Genomic DNA, 24,896 nt, shown 5'->3' with positions numbered 1-24,896 from the left:
TTGGTTGCTCATTTTAGTCATTTCACATCCAGCTCTGAAATCAATCCTCGTGGGTCGTGGCGTTGCCTAAGCCTTGTGATCACACACGCATAGAGCATAGTTAACTTTTATTTTGGACACGGCATAGGAGAAAAGATTGCAATGGTCTTCAATTATTGAGATTCCCGGCTCTTGGGTCAACAAAAGCCACTCAAATATAATAATCTGTATTATTTAGTCCAGTACTAAAAATAGTATTAAAAAGTGAAAAACAACCACCTGGCTTCAATGGGTTCATCTTTAATTGTTGCTTGCTTTTTTTTTTTTTTTTTTTTATATACCTATTTTAGTTCTAAGACATTCTATTTTGTGAACTTTAAAAAGTCTACAATTCATTTCATAACCCGCTTTTAGTAGAAAAACAAATAATTGAAAGGAAAAAAAAAATTCCTTTCTTGCATCAAGAGGAATCAGCTTAACATATAATAAATTCTTCTTCTTCATCTTTTTTTATTTACAAAATTCTTCTTCCTGCTAACACAGTTCCTAAGAGCCTAGGTTGAGGAGAGAGATTTTCGTGCAACCGGGAATAGCACTTTTTGCTAACCCGGTCAATAGTGTAATGATAAGCGGGTTTTTCTACGTGTCATTACATTATTGGCCGGAGATAGATAACAAAACAATGATATCTCTATTACAAGAAAGTTTTGCTGTAGGTTGAGAGTGCAAAAAGCCCACCCACGTCCAAATATTATAATTTCAAGTTTTTTTTTTTCTTCTTAATCCCTTATTTTTCTTTGTGTTATTGCATTCTTGCTCTCTAAATGTTCAATGTTCCAGTCCCTTGTTAAGAGTCAAGGCTATAAATTTATAGTTAGCGGTCATTTTGTGCCAGTGTAGACAGAAGGATCCATGGCCACTAAAATACTGGAGATATGTTGATAACCACTTAAGTCCTTTTCTTCCTTACATATCATAAGAGGGTTCATTGTTAAAGGTTGAGCAAGTCAATGGAGCCAATAATAATAATCCAATATGCCATTATCAGTTGGTCAATAATTTCGTTTAGGTCTTTTTCTCTTGGAATATTCAAAACACTTCCCAACGCGGTAAATGAACATTTATATATAATTCCAAACTTATTGACTTTGACAGATAATTGCAAAGTGCCTCAAGAAATCTCAGTTCCCTATTGGCACGGTTGTTTACCTTTGTTGCTGCCTTGGCCCTCAGCTCAGGACAGACAATAGGCTCAAAACCTTGACCAATTCAAGTCCTTCACCTTCCTCTCACTCGTCAGCTACATTAAGGTCTTTCGACTTGCTCTAATCTGCAATTTCTCAGCTCAAAACTTCAATGGCTTTAGCTGTTTCTTTAGCCTTGTTCCTTGTCTTCTTGTTTCCCATTTGCTCTCTGGTTCAGGGAGTTGAATTCTTGTTCAATGGGTTCAATGGAAGTGAATCAAATCTGACCCTAGAGGGGGCTTCTATACTCAAGCCCTCTGGTATGATCAGGCTCACTAACAAATCACATGATATTATAGGCCATGCATTCTATGACAAACCTATAAACATGTTTGTCAAAAACTCTTCTTCATACCCCAATGCTTCTTCTTTCAGCACACATTTTGTTTTTGCAATAGTCTCATCAAGCCCCGGCAAAGGTGGCTTTGGCCTAGCCTTCACACTGGCTCCCTCTCCGCGGTTCCCTGGGGCTGAACCCGGGCACTTCCTTGGGATTGTCAACTCTAAAAATGACAATAACTCTTTGAACCACATCTTTGCTGTTGAATTCGATACGGTAAACGGGTTTAAAGAGAACTCCAACACTAAAGGAAACCATGTTGGCATCAACATTAACAGTGTGTACTCTGTGGCATCTGAACCAGCTGCTTACATTGTCGCAGGTGCGCACAAAGAAGAAATGAACTTGGAGAGCGGTGATCTTATCCAAGCTTGGATAGATTATGATGGCAAAACTCAAATTGTTAATGTCACCCTAGCTCCCTTAGATAAGAGGAAACCAGACAAACCACTATTGTCCCATCCTGTCGACCTGTCCTCTATTCTTCAACAGACTATGTATGCCGGCTTTTCTGCATCCACAGGGAAAGAGGTAAGCTCTCATTACATAATAGCATGGAGTTTTGCAGTGGATGGGATGCCAAGGCAACTCAACCTTTCCCAGCTTCCTAACCCACCAAAAGAGAAAAGTTCATCCTCTTACAAACCCCAGATTAAGGCTCTTATTGTGGCCTTATCGGTTGTGGTCCTCGTGTTGTTGGCAATTTTGTTCTTCTTTACTTTGTATAGAAAAATGGTGGGATTTGAGTCTGAGAGTCTTGAGGATTGGGAGCTGGATTGTCCTCACAGGTTCAAGTACAAGGATCTTCATGCAGCAACAAAACGTTTCAAAGCCTCTGGTGTGATTGGAGCCGGCGGCTTTGGTGAAGTTTACAAAGGTGTCTTAGCTTCTACTGGATGTGAAATTGCAGTTAAGAAGATCACAAGAAATTCCATTCAAGGAATGAGGGAATTTGCTGCAGAAATCGAGAGCTTGGGACGATTGAGGCACAAGAATTTGGTCCATCTCCAAGGCTGGTGCAAGAAAAAGAACAACCTTCTTATAGTCTACGATTACATCCCATATGGAAGCCTTGACACACTCATTTTCGAGCCCAGAGACAACTTTGTATTGAGCTGGGAGCAAAGATTCAACATCCTCAAAGGCATTGCCTCCGGATTGTTGTATCTACATGAAGAATGGGAGCAAGTGGTGATTCACAGAGACGTGAAGTCGAGCAATGTCTTGATAGGTGCAGACATGAACCCCCGGCTAAGTGACTTTGGCCTTGCCAGGCTCTATGATCATGGAGAAATATCACACACCACAGGTGTGGTTGGTACAATTGGGTACATTGCCCCTGAATTGGCTCGCACAGGGAAGGCCTCCACATGCTCTGATGTGTTTGCCTATGGAGTTTTGCTCCTTGAAGTGGCTTGTGGGCAAAGACCTATCGGCTCAGGCGAATTCATTCTGGCAGATTGGGTGATGGAGAAGCATCAAGAGGATCGCATACTCGAAACTGTTGATCCAAACTTGGATTCGAATTATGTTGTTAAGGAGATGAAGTTGGTGCTGGAGCTGGGTTTGATTTGCTCTCACTTCAAACCAGACGCTAGGCCTACCATGAGACAAGTGGTACGATATCTCCATGAGGAAGAGCAGCTCCCGGAAGTCGACAACTGGAGCATTGTTGATTCTGGACGGATCAGTGAAACGAACGCAAGATTTATACAGCTCCTTTCGACCGATACAATCACATCGTATCAGTCATCATCCTTAGGTGTGATCTCTTGCAATTCCATGAGCGATGGCAGATAGCAGTGGTTTTACGCTTTCAATTTTTGCTCCCCATTCTTTTTATTTCTGATTTATTATTGGGGAAGATTCAATTCAAATCAAACATTGTAACATTTGCCTAAAATTCATTGTCCAATCAATTATATATAGAAGTTTTTTAATTCTTAGCCTATAACAAAAATTATTAGAGCTCTATTCTGAAGTTTCTTAAGCATTTGATTTTATGCAAACTAGGAAGTCAAATGTCGTTTGGGGCTTCTAAACATTGTCGTAGAATATGAAGTTGTACAGCAGTACGAGTAAAGAAGCATAGAAAAACTGAAGAACATAAAAATTGACCCACCAAACCACTGATCAGTGGATGTATTACAATTAACAGAGTTCAAAAACATAAGAAAAGCCACCTTCATACTGGCTTCAATGATGATGGTTTTCTAAGAAATCTCGAAAGTACAGAACCTGTGTCCATTAGGCCTCGCTGAATACTAATACTAGACAGAAAATATCATTTACTCACAAAAGAACCAGCCACTTCTCATGACTCCATGATGCGCCTAATCCTCTCCAGAGTCCAAGCTGCCGTTGTCCTGAGTTGTTCATCATCGGATTGAAGACACTCTTGCAAAAAGGCATCAATGAATGCAAGGTCCCCAAACAGCGGCTTAATGTTTGGGCCAAGTACATCTGCAACGTCACCCAATGCAGCAACTGCAGCATTTGTCACACTGTCATCCCTGTAAAACAAGGACAATCAGATAGGTAGAAAACAGATTCCAAACCGGCAAAGCCAGAAATTTAGGGGCAATATATTTGATACATCTGGAGAGAGAGAGAGAGAGAGAGAGAGAGAGAGAGAGAGAGAGAGAGAGAGGATGATACCTGTGCGTCTCCCTTAAGACCAATTCAACAAACTGCAGGATATGTTGGGCATATGGCAGCATGACATGAGGCTTTGAATTCTTAAAGCCCTGAAGTATACCAGAATAAGCTTCAAAGATGCTACACTTTAGCTGGTTTCCATATTCCAATAACTCATCATCATTAGCACTGGAGTCCATCCGAGCACAGAGCTCCGCAGCTCCCTGCATCATCTGCACTGCATAAGGTGTATACTTCTCAAAATGCTCTCCTATTGCGAGAGCTATGTCGCCAAAGACAGAGAATATGGGAGGCTTGACAGACCGGTGGAGCGCTTCACTAGACAAGTCTTTCATCAGGTGATTCATAATCCCATCACAGTACTGTAATGCCTTGTCATCCAAGGCACGGCAAATGTCACCAACCACCCCAACTGTGATAGCACAGACTTGATACTCCTCAAAATTCTGCAACCCCATCTCCAAATACTTGTACAGTTCAGGCAGGTACTTTTCAAAATGAGACCCAGTTGCATAAGCCAGTGCACCTATAGCAAGCATTGCTTCCTCATGCACTGTAGAACTACGGCAAGCAAACACTCTAAGAAACAAAAGCATTATCTGATCTGCTGCCTCCAATATAAAGCGCTTAGTTTCCTCAACACTGCTAAGTTTCTGAATGATAACCTGGAGGACACCACAAAAAGAAGCTTGCAAGTCTCCTTGCTTTTCCTTGTCATCTGACGATACAATCTGAAGCTCCAAAGTCTGACTCAACTTATTCATGATCACAGGGAGTAGCTGAACTATAATTGGTGATGTTTCTACAATATTGGAACACCTTACGACCGCATTCACTGATTCATATGCAGTAGACCTCAATCTAGAATCATCCCCATCTGGACGACTAGCAGTGGAAAGAAGACATTCAATGATGGCTGGGACATATGGAGTAAAGAGAGAGGAAGAGGTTCCTGCTTCCTCATACCCTTGGCAAAGGTGATAAATGGCACAACAGACCTTCTCTGCAACATTTGGAGCATCCTTAGTGCCTTCCAACAATACTTCCACCACCCTTGGAAGGTTGTCAGGAGAAATCACAGAAAATCCCCGAGCAGGATGGTGCAAAAACTCAAATATACGACTGAGAGTCCAAGCAGTAGTGTCTTTGACATGGTTGTTTTCATCCTTCATTAATCTTAGCAGGAAATCTAAACCTGCATGGACCAGACCAGATAGCTGCTCAATGGTTGGGCCTTCAATGATTGAGCCAAATGCGAATGTGGCTGCCTCGCGACAGTGCCAATCTGGCTTCACTATGTTAGCCTCCACAAATGGCATCACAAGGGGTAGAATGGCATCCCCAACAGTCCTGGCAACAAGTTCTAGGCATGTCCCGCCAGCCATTGCAATATTCCAAATGTTGTCATCTTGGTCTAGATTTTCTTCCTGTTTCAGCAAAGTTTCCAGCAGCATTGGAACTAGAGACGTCAGAGCTTTTTCTATAAAACGTGAATGAGGCACAGAGTCCCCACTCTCACCACTCTCAAATTCTTGAAGCTCTATTTCTTCATCACAAATGGAGCTCCAAAACTCAATTGCTTGGAGGGCAACGGCCTCTTCATCCCCCTTTACAGCATTTGACGTAAGCTCAAAGAGAGCCTGCATATAAGGCTCAAGCACCTCATAGTACCTTGAAGCAATTGAAGCAAGACACTCAAAAGCAGCCTGCCTAATATCTACCTCCTTAGACAAGGCCGTCTCACAGATCATCTTCATGATGTAATTCCGTTCCATCTCATTTTCAAAGTTGGTCTGTGCAAACTCCAGGGCATTATATAGAGCCCTTGTTGCAGCAAGACGGACTTCAGGGCTGTTTTCAGCAAGGTTCATTCCTTGGACTACAGCAGTAAGAACATTGTTCACCTCATCTTGCCCAAGATCTTGATGGGATATCTCCTCACATACATAACCAAGTGTTTCCAAGGTTGACTGTTTCAAACCAGCAGGGCTATCTCGCTGAGTCATATTGTTAAGCAAAGATCCAATTAGGCCAGTCCACTGTTTCCTGGGAATATCAATAGAAGCAATTTTCGCAATAACTTGGGCAGAGGTGTGTCTTGCCTCTGACACAGGTGACCCAAGTGTCCTTAAGAGCAAGTCCTTGATTTGGGATATAATAGAAATGTCAATAGCCATCCATTGTCGAGCAAGATGTTCTTTTGTAACAGCATCTTTGGCATCTAATGAGTTCTTAAGCACTATACCAGCCAACGTACGGGATTCAGTGGGTTTCTCATTGTTTGCAAGCTCAACTGACAAAGACAGAAGAAAAGAAGGAACATTTTGCTCTTGAAATTGCCTAAGATTAGCCTCTGCTTCAGTACGAATTCTTGCATCAGCTGATTGAGCTGCCAATAGAAACTGAGTAATCTCCATAGCCATTTATTTCCTACTACAAACGAAACCACAAAAAAGATACATAAGAAAATATAAAACTTATAATAATGATTGAGTTGAAACCAATGATTTCCTGAGGCTATACAATATGTCATTGACAAAAGATTACAAAAAAGAAAACTAAATTAATTAATAAATCTACTTGAAAAATCAAAATAGGACACACACATTGCAAGGAACAGTGAAAAGAATGATCGAGCATGAAAGCAGCAACTGAAGAGAGAAACAGAAACCTCCAAATACAACTAACATGACAACCAAAACCATAACTTGTACTAAAATTATATAAAATTACAACTCATGTCTTTTCTCTTCTATACCAAAGGTGATTCAAGTGTCACCCGATTGATCCAAATTCCAAACTAACTGGCCAAATTCAGTTTCTGAGGTACCAGAACCATGACATCAGAAACTTCTGAGCCAGAAGCTTAATTCCTTAAAACTCAGATACAAAGCATCATGTGAGAAACATAGAAAAATCTCTTTCTCTTCCCTCTTCTTTTCATTCAGATTTCCAGAGAAACAATTTAAAATGATTTAAACTAACTTGTAATATAAAATAACCTCACTCATAACCATTTATTACATTTCAAATCGCTTAAGAGTAAGAAAGACAACCCAAATAAACAAAAGGAAAGAAATGTAGACGAACACATAGCTTAAATCCATAAAACCCCAAACATAACACAATCCATGACATGCACTATTCGATTGAAAACAACAAGTAAGATCCTGAATACTGAAACCCTAAGGAACCGCATTAGACTAAATAAAACCCAAATCGCATTTCACACAGCAAATACTAGAGCGGAGCACAAAACCTAGGGGACCAAAAACAAGTAGAAACATACAAAAGCAGCAGATCTATTACCAGAAATGTAAACCAAACAGCATAGATTGAGATTAGAAAGAGAGAGATACCCCAAGTAGAAGCCGATGAAGCAGCGCGCGCAAGTAAGGCTCTAAAACCCTACTCGAAGAACAAATGGAAGAGCAAGCGAGCACTTCACCTCCCCTCTGCACGTTGCGTAGAGACAAAGCAGAGCACAGAGAGAGCGAGAGAGAAGAGAGATAGATTGAGGAAGAGAGCGTATGAATGAAAAAGAATTTATCGGCGATTTATATAATGGTTTATATTTCGAATGCTTGGAAGAAGCGGGAGGGAGACGAGAGGGGGTCACCAAAGTTTCTGAAATAAGAACCAGCGGGCAGGGGTCTGTGCCTGCCCGAGGCTGCCCGGGTTCACCGCCCTTGAAAACCCTAGGATTTTTTGAAATCTCCCACGTGTGAATGGTTGGTTCGTGCCGACAGCGTACCGTTCAGAAATATCAAATAAACCTTTTTTTTTTTTGTTTCTTTTCTAAAAGTAATATCCTATAAACTTTTGCGCATAAAAAAATATCATATAAACTTTTTTGGTAGTCAAATCTCCCACATTTCCAAAACCACTAGTGTATTTAAGATTTTTGAATAATCATGTAGTTTAGGAAAAAAAAAATTTGAGACAAATACAATGGAATTACAACGATCATTAAAAAACATACATAAGAAAAATGTGGCTATACACTATTGAATTACCAATAGTGCACGTACATGCAACGTTGCAAATTCAATGGCCACAAACAATGAACTTACGTCATTGCACTATTGGCAATTCGAGGACCATAAGAGAATGCGCTTTTGAATACACATTTTCTTACTTTTCCAAAAGATATGATTCACTCTATTTGTATATGTAAATGAATGCCAAGCCATGGTTTGATGAGCAACATTTGGATTTGAGTAGAAAATGTCTTAGTGAATAATAGCCAGCCTTTGTTGGTGACCTTAAATTATAAGGAATTTGATGTTGGAATATAAAAATGATATGGAGATTTAAATGCAAAACTTATTTAGATTGCAGTTAATTTCTCTGCACCATCAGATCAAACCAATAAGCAGAATGTAAGTAAAACTTTTTGACAAATAGAAACAAAAGCATCAAAAAGAAGAAAATTTCATAATTATACTATACATCAAGTTCTAATTACTTAATTAGCCTTTTAGCTGCTTATGATCTATGTTTCTTGTGTTTTACACTGCAATGAGCTTGTGCACTGACAGGGCTCTTAATTCCACAGAGCTTGTGCTTCATGCGCCAAGGGAAGAAAACATGCAAGCCACAACCCTTAGGTGAAGAGTACGATTGCCTGCAGACTGTTCTTGAAACACAAGCCTCTGGCTCTGGATAATTCCATGGATAACAAAGCTCATTGCTTGAACTGATCTGGGACTCATTTAGCTGTAGAGCAGATGATGCAGCCAATGCAGTGGCATCTGGAAGAAACCTCTCGATTATGAAATTTGAGCACTTTTGGTTCATCTCCCTTGACTCTTCTGCAAGCTTTGACCTCAAACTATCTGTTGTTTCATGTTCTCTCTGTGCTTTCTTTTCCACAATGTCTATTGCCTCTGACAATGAGAACACATCTATGGCATCTGAGAAAGCATCGTTGCTGTAATCAACGTTGTCAATATCGCCATCAACGTCACCAACATCATCATCAAAATCATCATCGCCCTCACATCCATCATCGAGATCATGAGGCCGGCGCCACCCTCCTGGAGGTAGCTTGGGTCGAGGGGTGTCCCCATCATGGACATCATCACTTGTGTTCAAGTCCTTGGGCTTGCCAGGAACTTGTTCCCAGGAAAACGGAATTCTGTCACTTGTGCTCAGCGATGCGCCTTGTAAATCTACACTGCCGGAGTTTGCAAGGCGCCTGGTTGAGAGCAGTGGTACATTGAAGTTCAGCATTCTAGGGCATTTTGAATCTTCAACTTTTACTTGCAGGAGAGCATATATTGGAAGAACTAAAGCTGTAGGTGAATGAGAAATGTTAGGGGCAGTTGAATAATATAATTGCAGGACAGTTGGACTTTTATGGGTATCTCGTGCAGTCCGTTTAACACTGATTTTCACTTTAAAATGGTCACATGTGATCAGGTAGAAAGGCCCTTTCCTATGAAATTGAGGGGACCAGTTCAACACCACTAGATTTATCCACTTACATTCTCCAGTCAAACAGAAGTGTAGGGCACCAAATAGGGCAATGTAGGGATGTTTTGTTTTAAGTCATTGGCAGTTCACTACTTCAACATCACTGCATGGTGTCAAATTTCTTGCTTTAAAATAAAATAAAAGGCCTCAAAATCTCATTTTATGCATTGCCTAGATGATACCAAAACTACTAATAAATTGAAGGGGAAATTAAATAGGAAAGAGTCTTCAAAAAGTGGAAAATGCAGAACTGGCTTTGAATTTGGCCCCATTAAGCCTCTGTAAAAATAAATCATTTTCATGTCGGTCATAATGGAAAACCATGAAGGTTATACAACGAATGAGAGAACAGAATGATGAAGATTAGAACACATTGCAAACCGCTTGGCCGAAAACAACACAAAGTAGACATCTAAATTGGACAAACACGCATCACAAGCTTACATATCATGTACAAGATTCTTTTCGCCGTGGTTTACTTCTGCTCCCGTCTTTGCTGGAGTAGTATATCAGACAGTAGCAGCAGCAGGTCTCTGCTCTACTTAAATAAATTGATCCAATCAATAAACAGTTGATATTTACATGCTATCTTGCTCCTCTACTTTCCTTCCTTATGAATCCAAATTCTTTCCTGGCTTCCACTCTTCAAGCCATGGAAATCTACAATTGTAGATTTCTAGAGACAAAATCCAAAGGAGCACCTATGCTGACAATTGCTGGCCTTTTCCACATTAAAAGAATCTGGTAGCAACAGCATGATTGCCTACATACATTAAAGAATAATGGCTCTGTGATTCTGTCACTTCAGTTGTTCATTAACGCGCTCCCGTGCTTTAGCATAGAGATCATGAGTGTCAGCATGGTTGGGATCAAGACAGAGGGCTGCTTCACAATCTCGCACAGTGGAGACAAAGTCACCCATTGATTCGTGAAATGCTCCTCGAAGATGTAGCAGCTGCAGGTCCGGTTTGAAAGATATGGCTTTACTTAGTTCTTCTATAGCTTCTGCTTCTTTATGGTCATCCATCAAAACTGGTCGCCATAATTTCCATGTTAGTTCAGAATGTTTTCCACACACCCATAGATACTTTTCTTAAGGAATTCAAGGGGTCACCACTGTACAACTGATAACATAATCATATGAAGCATATAACAGACCATACCTAGGTTCCACCAGAATGTCAAAATGAAAATGTTCAGTTTCTCTTTTTTTTTTCTTTTTATATCTTAAATTATATACTTCCTTCTTTAATAGTAAGTTTGGTCACTTAATGACAAATTTCAAGTTGCCAAATACATCAGGAATCGGGATGCTGATTTCTATTTAAACTGTCAGTGTTCAGTTCAAATCCTACTGCAGAACAATAAAACAGAGATGTACTAGTTAGCTATTGTTTATAATACAACTTCAAACATTGGGCACGAGGGGGAAGCCCAGATAGACATGCAACTTAGGCTCAATGAAAACGAGTCAAATGTTTAGACAGATAAAACTTAAACAAAGGTGATTGAAAAAGAGAAAGGGGAAAAAAACTCGGTTCTAAGGACCTGAAATAAAGCCCTCTAAACTGTTCAATTCCATAGCAATTGAAACTCCAGCCAACAGAATGCACCACCAGCTCATCAGCTTGAAAACCTAGCTATGTGTAGATTCTAGTTTCTAGGTGATTCATTTAACACATAACAGCTGATAACTAAATTAAGGCCCAAGGACTTGGAATCAATAATGATCATCTCTGTATATTTATATAGTAACAATATCACCATTGATGCAGTTTCACCTCCCAGCACTAATTATAAACAGTGACTTCCAATTTAAAAGCCATGTACTAAACAAACAAGAACCATAGTAACAACATACCTGCTGCCCTATATCTGTATGGATATGTCCTCAGGGGATCTAATTGTGTAGCCGTACTTAGATCATTCTTTGCCATGTCACGGTCACAGTATTCTGAACGTTTCTCATAAGCTGATGCATTGTTTCGCGCCTTCTCTATCAGCTTCGTCATCTCATCATATGCAGCTTTGCGGTGATTTTTAAGATGATATACTCGTGCTAGACCCTGATGTGCTCGTGTATGCTTAATGTTGAGTGCATTTGTGTAGCAGTCAGCAGCAAGATCCAGCTTATCAGAATCTACGTACACACTTCCTAAATTATTTAGTGCCTGCAGGATAACATAGTTAACAATCTGAATAAAATTGAAGTTCAGAATATCAGGACCAAAAAATTATTCTAAGGATGAAACTTACTTGTCCTTTTCTAAGGCCATCTGAAGGGCATCTAAGTGCTTCCTCCAGAAGCTGGATCACATATGTTGAGGACTCAGAATCAAGACTTGAATCTGCTAAAGCATATGCTTTAAGAAAAAATGCTTCAAATGATCTCTGGATAGAAATGGACTCCTCTGCCTTTGCCAATGCTTCTTCACGATGACCAGTGTCATACAATATCCATCCTTCATAGACAAGCCGTTCATGCTCAGAACCAGAATGATTTCTAGCTAACCGCAGACTATGCATAGCAGCCTTTTGACAATTTAACCTGCGAATTTCAGGAACATCAGAGATGCTGCTAAAACAGAACAATATAGCAACTAAGGACAACCAAAAAGCACTAACAATTGGATTAAATGGCTTATTTCTTCTGTATGATACATCTTAGGATCAGAAGAGGCTTAGAGTTCTGCCAGCATGCAATATAGGCAGATAGTCAGTTGGCACATACAATTCCAATTAATCAAAAGTGAATTAAGTTCTACAAGTGTCAAGAACTTAAGATGTTTTGGCCTGGATTAAGACCTTCACAGGAAAATGTTAATATGCATATTAACAAAGAAAATAATGTACAGAATTATAATCAACAGAAAAAATCAAATAATAAAATAATAAAGAAAATGCAGCATAACTGAGAATATCGAAGTAAAGTGCCACTTTCTCCTACTTACCGTAACAGAAGGAGAGATTGCCTAAAGCGTAGAAGGCTCTTCCCAGGGTCATTTGCCAACATATGATGTACAACAGCTAGAGAACCAATATCATCAACAGAGGACCATCGATCATATAGTTGCATCCAACAATCAGCCTGACTCCATTGTTGAACAAGAGGGCGGAGCAGCTCTACCAGATGGTCACCATGCATTTTTCCATGAAACATCATGTAATTTGGGTCCAAAGTCAAGAGTGCTCGGACGTCTCTGAGAGCTCCTTCAAAATCTTCTAGGGCAATTGAAAACCAAGCCCGCAATTCAAGACAATCAGGGGAGACCTTGAAACTAATTATCTTGTTGATCTCTGTGATACCTGCTTCAATTTGGTTCTCCTCCAACAGACAAACAGCCCTTAACTTGTATGGATAAGATAGAGTTGGATCCAATTGAGTAGCAGTCGTCAAATCCATCATCTTTTCCTTTCCAATACAATACAGAGATCGATCCTGATACATCCACCCAACCGGTGTATAATCAGAAATGAGAGAGTTCATCTGCTTGTACGCCGCATACTTATGACCACGCTTGAACTTGGCCCTTGCAACACCCACCAAGGAATAAATATGACCAACCTCAACTGCTGCTTCAAACCACCACTGAGCATCTTTATATTCTTTCCTCTCAAGCATCACCACACCTAACTGATGGAATGCAAGTTGCTTCTGCCAACTTTCTGTGGCACACTCTCCCAGCCTCTCTAGAAGCATCACCGTCGTGTTCGATCTCATGTCTTCCTCCATGGCAATCTGGCTCAAGAAATAATACAAAATAAAAGAAGCATGCCCTGTCATAGTCAGTCTTTGCCTTGCTTCTGAATTACAAAATAATCTCATCATATGAGGATTATGCAATGAACTGGGGAGCTCTCTCAGAAACACCTGCAAACAAGCTGCCACTAGAAGATGAGCAGTCTCCTCCAATCCATAGTCAATTAGCAGCATTGCATCCTCCAGTTCACAAACCAAAGATGCCAAATGAGAATCGCAAGCCGACTTCATATCATCACAACAAAACCTGTTTGCAAAAGAGAGAAGGTCCAAAACAATCCTCACATCAAAATAATCTACTCTCTTAGTCCTGCTAAAAATCTCCACTGCTCTCATTGCCTCCACAGAGATCCCATTCTGCGTGAAATTTATCTTCTCCCTTCGCCTCTCCTTGAAGTTACCATACAACATTGCATAAAAAGGTGTCGAAAGCGAGGCAATTTTGTATCTTACACACCTAACCTCAGCATCTCCAATACAAAACGACATATTACCATCCTCCTCCGAAGTCGAACATTCCTCATCTCCCACCATCACAAAATCATCGTCATCTTCTTCCCCGCGAGGAGTATCATCTTCTTCCCGGCGAGGTGTGTCATCTTCTTCCCCGCCAGGGGCCCGAGAACACATACAAGACTCAAAAGCAGATTCAGGGTCATACCCAGAAACTAAACTAGCCTTGGGACATTCCACATTTCTACCACAGCAATCCATTGCCGACGACCCAATAAGCTCGTCCTCTCTCCTCTCATACCTCAACCACGCAGCTAGCACCACCTTCGTGTGTACGTCCACTGCGTGCTGCCTGGCCGACCGGAGGCTCCGCCGGAACAATTTTGGATCGGACAGACCCCGAAATATAGCACATTGCTCCATATACATCTTGGATTTCTCGAATTGGGGGCAATGATCAATCCTACGGTAGACATCAGCTAGGGTTTCGACAAAATCGACGGACTTGAGGGAGGGTTCGATTTGGGGTTCGAGGAGATCGGAAGAAGGAAGGCCATACGGGAGAAGAGTCTCGAGCACGAGATTGTTGCCGACTGGGTTTGGGGATTGGAAACTCAAGCTGCTCCGGCTCGATCTGGATCGAGTGGAGTTGACCCGGAGATGGTCTTGGAGGTGATGAAGAAGCTTGTCTCCTACACCACCACCACTACCGCCATTGTTGGTGGTGGTGGTGGTGGTTCCCGAAGGATTAATGGCGAAAACTTGAGTTCCTTTACACCCATCCATGATCTTCAAGCTACGCATTGTGGTAAATATATTGTTTTGCATCTTCAAAGTACAATAATTTCAAGTTTCCCAAACCACCCTCGAAATGGAAAACTCTAAAATCGAACAAAAAGAAAATGAAAAACTGAAAACTCAAGAATTAAATAAATATTTTTTTTTATAAATCTACCTCATGCCCAGCAATCACCACCGTTTGGGCACCCAGAAAAACACAAAATTGAAGGTGAAAACGATGGTGATGCAGCAGGCCAGGCCAATTGGAGGCTGGGAAAATCACAAATTTTCTTTCTGGGTTTTTCCTTTTTTGGGGAGGCGCCTCTTTTTTTTCTGTTTTGTTTTTTTTCCCAAGAAAATGGAGAGAAAGTGGGGGATGGGATATTGTTTGTTTTTGGGGGAAAGAGAAAGAGAGGAATGATGGATTGATTGAGATGAAATTTCACATTGACTTGCAATTCCAGCCAGAAATGTTGAGGTGGAGGGTGAGGGGTGAAGGTGGCCGTTGCAACGGCCACTCTCTCTTTCTATTTTATCTCTCAAAAAAAAAAAGGTCTAATATATTCCTCTGATTATTCTTGTCTTGTCCGTCTAAATATGACCTTTCCTCTTTTTTTTTCTTTTTTTCTTTTTTTCTTTTTTTTTCTGTTTTCTGTACGTGGTATTTTTGTGTGCTTCTATAATTTCTACAGAAATGTTAATCTCTGTGATAGGGATAGGGAGAGGGCCAGAGAGAGAGGGAAATAGAAAACGACAGTTAATGGTTCAGAGTAAAGTATGTTGACTGTCGTGTGATATATTTGTGTGAAGCATTATTGTACGACACAGGAGAAAGAGGAGGAGAGGCGTTAAAGTCGGGCCTACCTGTCGTTTATGCCAATTTTCCAATTTTCCCAATCTGGTTTCTTGCGTCAAAATTATTATTTTTTATTTTGGAACTTATTATCAATCTATTATCTACAGAGCCGCATCTCCCGGACTTTTTTAAAAATGAAAAGCTGCCGTCCCACGCTTCCCAAATGGCGCGTAAGTGAAGGACAGATCAGCTGAGCTAGGCTACGGATTCATGGAACTTGGTTGTCCGCCTTTTTAATTATTTATTTTTAATTGCTGCCCCTACGATGTGAAAATAAAAAAGAAACTTCTTTTTCTAATATGAAATCTAATATTTTGACTTCTTTGATAAATCCAACTTTTTACACTATTACATTTTACATCTTTTCCCCTTTCTTTCTCGGCGGTTTAACTTTGAAAATTACAGTGTTGAAGTTTAATTCGAGTCCTGCAAGCTAAAATTCGCAGGAAAGATTGACGAAATTATCACATTTTCGGTTGGTCTCAAATATTTTAAAGCGATAAAAGTGTCCTCACATGTAGTAGTTGCATATTATCCACATCGATTAATTTGACGGAATCTGCAATTTGGGCTTGACAAAGTGGTTTATGAGAGTTGGGCTTAGTTTTTATAGCGACGGACATGTCATTAGAGGCTCGCATGCGAGTGGATAGCTCGTCTGATTCGGAGATTCGTTGTGCTGGTTAAGTGGGTTACAATCCACAACTTTTTTTCGCTACACTTACTAACGTGGCACAACAATACTGGGCTTAAGTGCTCCAATGCCAGTGTTGGGCCTTTACTCGTCTTCCACGCGTCAAAGCCTGTGTAAACGGGATTTGATCACATCCATATTATCGCTTCAAGGTTACCATTGGGCAATCATAACAGAGTTAGGGTTGAATATTTCAAACCGGTCAACCTAATCCAACCGGATTCGGTTTCACTATCCCCAAACCATCGGAGTTCAGTTGAATTGAAATACTTCAAACCGAGCCCAACCTTAAAACAGAGTGGGAGCAACATTTGTCACAAAACAGAGTGTTTTCCGAGACACCCCCTTGGTCATATGGTGTCTTGTTTGTTGGTGCCCATCCCATCTAAAGAAAGATAGAAAACTAAATAACAAGGACAAGCTATAGCTTTCTACGCAAGTCTACACATAATTTATATACATGTAGGTATCGTGTCCAAGTAGGAAAGAATGAATGTAGGTATTAGGTGGACCACATCTTAAAATATTGTTCCAAATGGGCCAAAAACAAGTTGCATGCATTGCAAAGAATTAGGTGTCGACATTTGACTATGAAGAATAAGGACAATGGGCTGCCATTTGTTTGGGAAATAAAATTTGGGAGAATGCAAGACATGGTAGTGGTGGTGACTAATCAACCTAATTGGAGATGAACGGAATGAATCTCTCTATGCATAAAAGAATGTATATAATTCTGACATTTTCAGTTTTATACATAATTTATATGTGCATGGGGCATGGGTTTACTTTGTATTATTCAGAGAGAAGCAATATTTTTATTAGGTGGGAAAAGGAAGAGTTCAAACTTTAACTAATGTCGCTACCAAGAATCCCATTCCCATGGCTATATCTTTCCTCCAAACTTCCAATTATTAAAGTTCAAGATATTAAAAATTGAGACGATTGATGGACAAAGTTGTATGGTGCCCAAAATTTCAGTTTTAGGTTACACATTCAAGGGTGATATGTAAGTTTTGCTCGAAGAAAGAAATGATTTTTGGGCATGGTTCTCTTACAAGTTGATTTTGTAAGGACAAGTTCTACCTACGACTCTACGAGCTAGCCTTGACACGTAAGCTACTAAATTGAGCTTCGTTGGTTGATTAATTAGGTAGTCATGTCCAATTGCTTTTACGCAACCTGATTTAAATGTTTCTATAAATCCAAGAATATGTCAAAGTGTGCGCAAATAATCTTGGATGAATTAAGGGATATGTAGGTAAACCATTCAAAATTTGACCGATCACTCTCAATGCATGGAGGTCGAGGCAATATTTTTACATGTAATTAGAATTTTAGTAGGTTAGTTGTGATGCATATTGATGTGGACATTTTCAAGAGTTCACACACTGATATATAAATATAATGCCCTAAATACATGTTTTACAGGAATAAAACACACATTAACTTTTGTTTTATCACTAATCTTTTTTCAAAATTTCACACATAAATTATAATTTAAGTTGGGATTTCTAAAGATAAGACTGAGAGGGAGAGGACAAAGAAAGGATAGGTATACGTGGGTTCCATGAGATGTGCATCAAGGGGAGACAACGGCTCATTCCTTTGACGGGAATATAATATATGATATTTAAGTAATTAATTATTTTTTACTCACATGCTCTGCCAACCATGCATACGTATTGAGATGTGAATAGACTCATATAATAACAACACCAATCTTTACACAACTTAAATAATATAAAAATAATATATGTACTATTGATGTTATATTCTGCTGTCATATTTCTCAATTTTTTATGTAGTCGATGGTACAGAAAATGAGATTTGTGTACATAAAAATCATGCAAGGGGGTCTTATTCTAATCGTGTATAATTTGGCAAAGAAATTCATGATGATGTCCCCCCCCTACATTATATTACTATGTATATAACAAGAGGGCTAGTGTGGAATATGCTTTTCTTACAAACCCATAGAGGGTGCATGTTTGGGGACTTGAAGTCCCCAAGAGGGACCAAAAAGAAAAAGAAATTATAATTTGTCACTTACTGAGTGGCATATAATTATATAGGGGAATGAAGGGCAAGACCTTAATGAAAGGTCCAACTTTTCCCCAGCAGTTTAATTATAATTATAAAAAGTTGCATGGTGTACGTGTAAATGCAGCATACGTTTTAATAATACAGATGGGAAATAGTAATTAATCACCTGCCAATAAGCATCGAAGCAGTTGTGAAACTTCTTTGAAACTTGTATAAATATTTAAAGGCCGGCTTGCATGGAAATGATAGGGTGCAGTGGAGACCATGCATGCTTGGCATATAGCACGCAGGCATGCATTAGAATATTGCATGGTGCGAATAAAATGAATAAAAAAATTTGGGAGGAGCAGAGAGAACCCTAGAAGAAGACAGACATCCTCATTCTCAAATAATGGGTTAGATCCGCATTAATAGGGCTCACGTATTCTCATGCAGATTAAACAAATGGCTTAAAATATGTATCAATGCGAAGAAAAAGGGGCACAAGAACTGTTGGGCGTTGACCTCACAGGCGAAGTGTTGGAGAGTGAATCTTTTTGTGTTCTGTAGGGCTTTCCTCCCTCTCTCTTTCTCTCTCTGTCTCCCTCTGTCTGCTGGTGTATCTTTTTTTTCTCTAGCTAGCTATGGCCTTCTTTCAACTTCAAGTATGGACTTCAAAAAGAAATTTGAATGAATCAATTAGGTTATTATACATTATTTTCTCAACACATGAATTCCCAACATAATTTGTTTAATTTGAGGGTGACGTTATCGAGCTATCAATTTGAATAAAACAACTTAATCGGTACCTAATCGGTAGTTCAGATTGATAATCTATTATCAGAAAATTCACCCCCATACGCTAGTGTTTGTTTGTAAGATATACGTAGGATGGCTATGGTATAGCAGCATATACTTTATTAACCACAACATTACTTACTGATAATTATTCCATGATACATAAATGAAAAGTTTGACATATGCCACGGTTACAACACTAGCTAGTTGCAGGAACCCCGTGACTGAAAGAAGAAAAAAAAAAGAGTTGCTGTTGCCTTATCTTGTTGACCCCAAGATTCACGGCCCTATGGATGCCATAGCCATGGCTATACACGTGGGAGGAATGAAAAAGTTCCTCTTGAAACCTAAAAGCATAGACTTTTGAGTTCCCATTAGCTTCGTACCTAAACTCTGGATGAATTTGTTGGTATATAAACATAGGGAGGGAAAAAAAGGACTTGAAATTGAAATTGAAATTTGTTTGAACTAATTTCAGTCTTTTCTTCCTTCATTTTCTTAATTGGAGTTAAGAAAGAAGCTTAATTAGGCAGTGAGGAAACGTAGATGAACAAGGTCCAAATCTCAAGGAGGAACAATCCCCGTGATTCGCGAAGGAAGGCATATATATATATACATACAGAACATTATATATTATCTTTATGGATGGAGTTAGCTTATGGTCTGCATCAGCAACAGCTAGCTGTGTAGCTGAAACACACATCACACATGCCCCAACAAGCTTCATTGAGTTACTCCTTAAATGATTGATTCTTATTTCTTCCTGTAAAGCAATCTTCCCTAACTTTTACAACACATACAATTTAGTTCATCTAGTTTGGAACCAAGCCCCCACCCACTCATTCCTTGATGATATAGCTTTTATAACCCCCTCTTTTTTTCTTTTTTCTTATGAAAAGAAAATTTTGCATCAAAGTTTTGAAATTGATCTCTATTAACTGGTATGGTATTACAGTTTTCATGTTTAAACACTAACTAAGCATGCAAGGGATGAGAGTTTTAAATAACATTTTGCGTAATTGCGTTATTTACACTGTTTATATGTTTGTATACGGCCAATTAGTGTAGAGATCTGGAGTAATTGCTTCCTCAGGAAAAGTCATGGGTTTAAATTCTAATATATATGTAGTGTGTGAGTTGAGTATTGCCCCTCTCAATACAAAATGTCCTAAATACAAAAGACTGGTTAAAATACATGTGGTTGTTCAAATTGATTATTAAAAGGTTTGAATTTTATATCAGTGGTGTTAATTAAGATTATTTTCTATCAAAATGAACTCTTAAAGAAATAAGACCAGTTGAAAGTTCTTTTATTCAACTTGAACTGTGAAAAATATATCAATAAAAGATGAATTTCTTGGTCTTTGACGGAAAAATTCAAAACAACTTGTGTAATACTATATATATACCACTTTTTCATGTATTACATGGTCCTTTTTTTCTTCTTCTTCTTCTTTAAAGTAAGACATAATAATATTACATACCATCTGATTGGTACGCATACTAATTACTAAGTTATTCCGAGTTGGAATTTGATTAATATATATAAAAATGGAATGGGAGCTGGGATTCCACACAAGAAATATAATCTTATTTCTTGCATGACATCCATACATGCATTCATACATCTATGCTATATCATATTAAAATACCTATATGTCATATATATACATGTAAATAAAATATCGTTTACCTATTCCCACACAGAGAGAGAGAGAGAGAGAGAGAGAGAGAAGCAAGTTTCTCTATCTTTTGTCATGATTCTAGGGTTTCGAGCATCTCTTGTATTGTAATAGAGCTGAGCTGATTGTGTCCTGCTTAGTTGATGGATTTCGAGATGTCTCTCTTTTGTTGTAAATAATACTATTTCTCTCTGTCCGAGCATGTGTTCACTGAAGAAGAAAAAATAGGAATCGGGACAGCAGCTGCTGCAGCCAGACCATAAAAAGGTCATCATCATCGTCTTCCCAATCGAGCTACCAACAAGGCTCTAATCCCTAATTATCTCCTTCATTACTCTTCATTAATCCATCAACCCTTGTTCTCACCTTCATTAGAATTAGAAGGCTATGGAGGGCGACTCCGATTCCTCGAAAACAAGTCCCTCTGGTGAACAAACTGAGGGTGGAAGCGAGAGCGGGGAGAATTACGATGATATTGAAGAAAGTGGTAAGCCAAAAAACAATGGAGGAAGCTCAAGCAACAGCACAGTTGAAGAGAGTGATCAAAGGAAGGCCTCAGTTCGACCCTATGTTAGATCCAAGATGCCTAGGCTCCGATGGACACCGGATCTTCATCTCCGTTTCATCCACGCCGTGGAGAGGCTTGGTGGTCAAGAGAGTGAGTTAGCTTCATGTCGAATTTTCAATATTCGATTGAGTACCGTTCAATTTTATTATGATTTTGTTTAATTAATGATTTTTGGTGCAGGAGCTACACCGAAGTTGGTTCTTCAACTGATGAACATTAAGGGACTAAGTATTGCGCATGTCAAGAGCCATTTACAGGTTATTTTATCAACAAAACCTTTGAATTTCTTACTGATTTGTTCATTGCTACCTACCACAAAGCAATTAGCTCGTTAAATTTCTGAAACAAAATATTTTTTCTATTTTTTTTTTCATTGACTAGATGTATAGAAGCAAGAAGATCGACGACGCAGGCCAAGGTATATACAAGATTTGCAAAAATTAGGGTTTTTTTATTAATTGGGTATGCTAAATCCGAATATAGTTAGGTTTCATACAAAGTAAATGACCTTTGTTTTGACAGTTCTGGCGGATCATCAAGGCCATCTTGTTGAATGTGGAGATAAAAATATTTATAACCTCAGCCAACTTCCCATGCTTCAAGGATATAACCGAAGCCACAGTACCAGCTTCAGGTAACAAACCTCAATAATCATGATTACTTACTAATTCTGATCCATTCACATACTAATTAAACTCAAATTAGATATATATATTTTCTCATACTATTTTAATACATATAATGAGGAATTAAATTTCACAAAAAAGATTCTTTCTTTCTTTCTTGATCTTCCCAAGATATGGAGATGCCAAATCTTGGACCGCTTACGAAAACCCAAGGTACCCGAGAAGCAGTGGATTTCAAGGCAACTGGAGTTCAAGTAGTGCTTACAATTATCTGACAAGTTGTTCATTTGGTGAACAATCTTCTTGGATTGCTCGAACACTGAAACAAGAATGCCAATTATATAATATCCGCGAGTCCTTGCAAGCTCAGCACCAACATCAAGCCAGGTTGAGCCAGCAGCTGATTGATCTTAACCCCACAAATACCCATGTCCAAGTGCAACCCAAGCCAAAGGAACTCATCACAAGTTTCAACAACAGCAACAATCTAGAGCTCACGTCAAAGAAGAATGAGGATCATCAGTCGAAATCGTTGAAAAGGACAGCTTCGGATTGCGAAGATCTCGATTTGGATCTGTCTCTCAGGCTAACATCAAGGAACAAGAATGAAGATGATATTCATGAAGTTGATAGTAGTCTGTCTTTGTCTTTGTACTCACCCCCAACCTCAAAGCTCAGCAGGTTGAAGGAATGAAAGTTATTAGGTTTTTAATGGAGAGAGGGAGGTAGAGCTGGGCAAGTACTCTGGATCTGACTATATGAATGAGACAATTCTAAGTGAGATATTGAGGTACTTGCTCATGAAAACATAATAATATTATTTTGAGTGTCTTATATTGTAACTCCCAGAGCAGTTAATTTCTTCTTTCTTTCTTGTTTCTGTTTTTTTTTATATATGAATTGCGTCGGTAGAATGAGTTACCAATATATGGAACGAGAAAATTTAGAATTTGGCAAAAGACGCTGACAAATTGATGTTCCATGATTGATGCATGCTATATACATGTATTACTAATCATGATTAGCACTTCAACAAGGATTAGGCATGTCTTAATGATGATCAAAAGGGCATGAAATTATTAATTTTGACATAGCCGTGGTGGGCGAGTCATGGTACACGAAATGTTCAACGTCGAAGTCCCTTCCACATTGAAATTGTTCAACGAAATGATATTGCTTACTTCAATGTTGGCGGTGATCAAGGAAAAGTTAGGACTTAAAAGATCTAGCTATTTATTTTTCAATTTTTTCTTAAATTAAACCCTACAATCTAAGTCATAAGAAAACACACTTGAGATTTTTGAGATACATAGTAAAAATTTATAAAACAAGATAAGTTTCAATAGTTACGTTCTCTATATATTTACAATATTATATATCTTATACTATTAATTGTCAAAAAAATTCAGACATCCATTCGGGACTTTAACCCAAAGTACCGGTGTACCATCACCACTCTTCCATTGGCATAACCATGGTTTCACAAATACAATGCAAAGAGTTAACTATAGTTATGCCCATTAAAATGTGTCAAGTATTGAAAAAAGTGATAACAGTACACTTTAAGTTAAAGTGATGAGCAAAAATATTTCCCATCCGGATAAGAGTAAGTCTATGTATATCCAATTTACCTTTGAGGGTATCATTTATTTAAAATAATTAACTGCTATATATAGAGAGTGGAGTCTATCTTATATATTTTATCTCTCGTTTTTCCTTTCCAATTATCTTACATGAAGTGAGTTTTCCTTAATTGGAATCACCTTAATGAGAGAGTTGGGAAAAACAAGAAAACTTGAGCTAGCTCTCCCCTTTATATTATTGACATGTTTTTCTCTTTGTAAGAGGGTCCACAATGATGCTCTCTATTTCTGAGCTAAAATTTAGCTAAAAATATAAGAGCATCCACAATGGGCTCCCTAAACCACCTCCTTAGACAAATTTTAGGGAGGAATCGTAAAAATGCAACTCCAACCACGCTCCCTATCCATCTCCTAAAATAAGGAGTCCTCTAGGAGCTCCTAAATCTGAGGAGAGAAAAAGGACTCCTAGTGGCTCCCTATAATTTAATGCTGCTTTATTTAATGAGTATTTCAAACCTTTATTTAATGCTAACTATTTTTTATTTTATTTTTTAATAGAGATAGACCAATCAAAAAAGAGTTATAGCATTTATGACTCTCCAAATTAAGGAGTATGGTTGGAGTTGAAATTTTTTAGAGAGCTCCTAAAATAGCTTTCTTATAATTTTAGCTAAATTTTAGCTAAGAAATAGAGAGCATCATTGTGGATGCTCTAAGAAAGTTATTTTAGGAGCTCTCTAAAAAATTTAAACTCCAATCATACTCTCTAATTTGGCGAGTCATAAATGTTATAACTTTTTTTTGATTGGTCCATCTCTATTAAAAAATAAAATAAAAAATAGTTAGCATTTAATAAAGGTTTGAAATACTCATTAAATAAAGTAGCATTAAATTATAGGGAGTCACTAAGAGTCATTTCTCTCTCCTCAGATTTAGAAACTCTTAGAGAACTCCTTATTTTAGGAGGTGGATAGGGAGCATGGTTGGAGTTGCATTTTTACGATTCCTTCCTAAAATTTGTCTAAGAAGGTGGTTTATGGAGCCCATTGTGACGCTCTAATTTTAAGGATTAGCTCTCCCCATATATATATATATATATATACAGTCCCCTTCTATTGAGGGATCCCTCAAATAAAATATTATTTGAGGGACGCCCTTTAGGGTACCCTATAAATTTTTTTTCAACGATCTAAATAATCTATTTTTTAGGTCTTCATTCATAGATCATCCTTACAAAAAATTAGACAAATGGGAAACAATTTCGATATCTAACTGTGTCCTACAAAATCAATGAACACGGTGCTTCAAGAAAGTACTAAAATTTCAAGAACTCAATTGAATGATCAAATGATATCGGATTCAAGTGATTTTTTGT

At 38.6% G+C, this 24,896-nt stretch overlaps 5 protein-coding genes across 6 annotated transcripts; 2 read left to right on the top strand and 3 right to left on the bottom strand.

The window, feature by feature from the left end:
• Positions 1,092–3,553, top strand: LOC18775241 (probable L-type lectin-domain containing receptor kinase VI.1). The gene has a single exon (XM_007206520.2). The coding sequence runs from the start codon at positions 1,336–1,338 to the stop codon at positions 3,361–3,363; it is 2,028 nt and encodes a 675-aa protein (XP_007206582.2). The 5' UTR covers positions 1,092–1,335; the 3' UTR covers positions 3,364–3,553.
• LOC18774534 (importin subunit beta-1) lies at positions 3,677–8,076 on the bottom strand. Of its 2 annotated transcripts, none has more exons than XM_020566086.1 (3): positions 7,581–8,076; positions 4,222–6,654; positions 3,677–4,076 (listed from the first exon to the last, which is right to left on the bottom strand). In XM_020566086.1, exons 2-3 carry the CDS (start codon positions 6,642–6,644, stop codon positions 3,878–3,880), a joined length of 2,622 nt encoding a protein of 873 aa, XP_020421675.1. In that variant the 5' UTR covers positions 6,645–6,654; positions 7,581–8,076; the 3' UTR covers positions 3,677–3,877. The 2 variants fall into 2 exon arrangements, with proteins under 2 accessions (XP_020421675.1, XP_007208359.1); XM_007208297.2 differs by having other exon boundaries at positions 3,681–4,076; positions 4,222–6,651; positions 7,581–7,823.
• On the bottom strand, positions 8,710–9,456 carry LOC18775257. Its single transcript, XM_007207583.1, has one exon. It carries the CDS (start codon positions 9,454–9,456, stop codon positions 8,710–8,712), a length of 747 nt encoding a protein of 248 aa, XP_007207645.1.
• LOC18774016 (ethylene-overproduction protein 1) lies at positions 9,980–15,656 on the bottom strand. Its single transcript, XM_007208314.2, has 4 exons — positions 12,651–15,656; positions 11,956–12,247; positions 11,561–11,870; positions 9,980–10,731 (listed from the first exon to the last, which is right to left on the bottom strand). The coding sequence occupies exons 1-4, from the start codon at positions 14,738–14,740 to the stop codon at positions 10,499–10,501; spliced, it is 2,925 nt and encodes a 974-aa protein (XP_007208376.1). The 5' UTR covers positions 14,741–15,656; the 3' UTR covers positions 9,980–10,498.
• Positions 20,774–22,826, top strand: LOC18773267 (transcription repressor KAN1). The gene is made up of 5 exons (XM_020566571.1): positions 20,774–21,402; positions 21,493–21,569; positions 21,694–21,730; positions 21,835–21,946; positions 22,110–22,826. Exons 1-5 carry the CDS (start codon positions 21,132–21,134, stop codon positions 22,630–22,632), a joined length of 1,020 nt encoding a protein of 339 aa, XP_020422160.1. The 5' UTR covers positions 20,774–21,131; the 3' UTR covers positions 22,633–22,826.

The sequence above is a fragment of the Prunus persica genome, chromosome G6 (genome assembly GCF_000346465.2).
Source record: "Prunus persica cultivar Lovell chromosome G6, Prunus_persica_NCBIv2, whole genome shotgun sequence".
Classification (NCBI taxonomy): Eukaryota; Viridiplantae; Streptophyta; class Magnoliopsida; order Rosales; family Rosaceae; genus Prunus; species Prunus persica.
This window is presented reverse-complemented; position numbering and strand designations above follow the sequence as displayed.

Bases quoted from the DNA above. Each gene is read 5' to 3' on its own strand.
- LOC18775241 (XM_007206520.2), top strand. From the start codon at position 1,336: ATGGCTTTAGCTGTTTCTTTAGCCTTGTTCCTTGTCTTCTTGTTTCCC.
- LOC18774534 (XM_020566086.1), bottom strand. From the start codon at position 6,644: ATGGCTATGGAGATTACTCAGTTTCTATTGGCAGCTCAATCAGCTGAT. The intron at 4,077-4,221 runs GTATCATCCTCT...CTTGTTTTACAG, and splicing joins GTCTTAAGGGAGACGCACAG to GGATGACAGTGTGACAAATG.
- LOC18775257 (XM_007207583.1), bottom strand. From the start codon at position 9,456: ATGCTGAACTTCAATGTACCACTGCTCTCAACCAGGCGCCTTGCAAAC.
- LOC18774016 (XM_007208314.2), bottom strand. From the start codon at position 14,740: ATGCAAAACAATATATTTACCACAATGCGTAGCTTGAAGATCATGGAT. The intron at 12,248-12,650 runs GTAAGTAGGAGA...TGAAATTCGCAG, and splicing joins CAATCTCTCCTTCTGTTACG to GTTAAATTGTCAAAAGGCTG. The intron at 11,871-11,955 runs GTAAGTTTCATC...GTTATCCTGCAG, and splicing joins ATGGCCTTAGAAAAGGACAA to GCACTAAATAATTTAGGAAG.
- LOC18773267 (XM_020566571.1), top strand. From the start codon at position 21,132: ATGGAGGGCGACTCCGATTCCTCGAAAACAAGTCCCTCTGGTGAACAA. The intron at 21,403-21,492 runs GTGAGTTAGCTT...TTTTTGGTGCAG, and splicing joins GAGGCTTGGTGGTCAAGAGA to GAGCTACACCGAAGTTGGTT. The intron at 21,570-21,693 runs GTTATTTTATCA...TTCATTGACTAG, and splicing joins ATGTCAAGAGCCATTTACAG to ATGTATAGAAGCAAGAAGAT.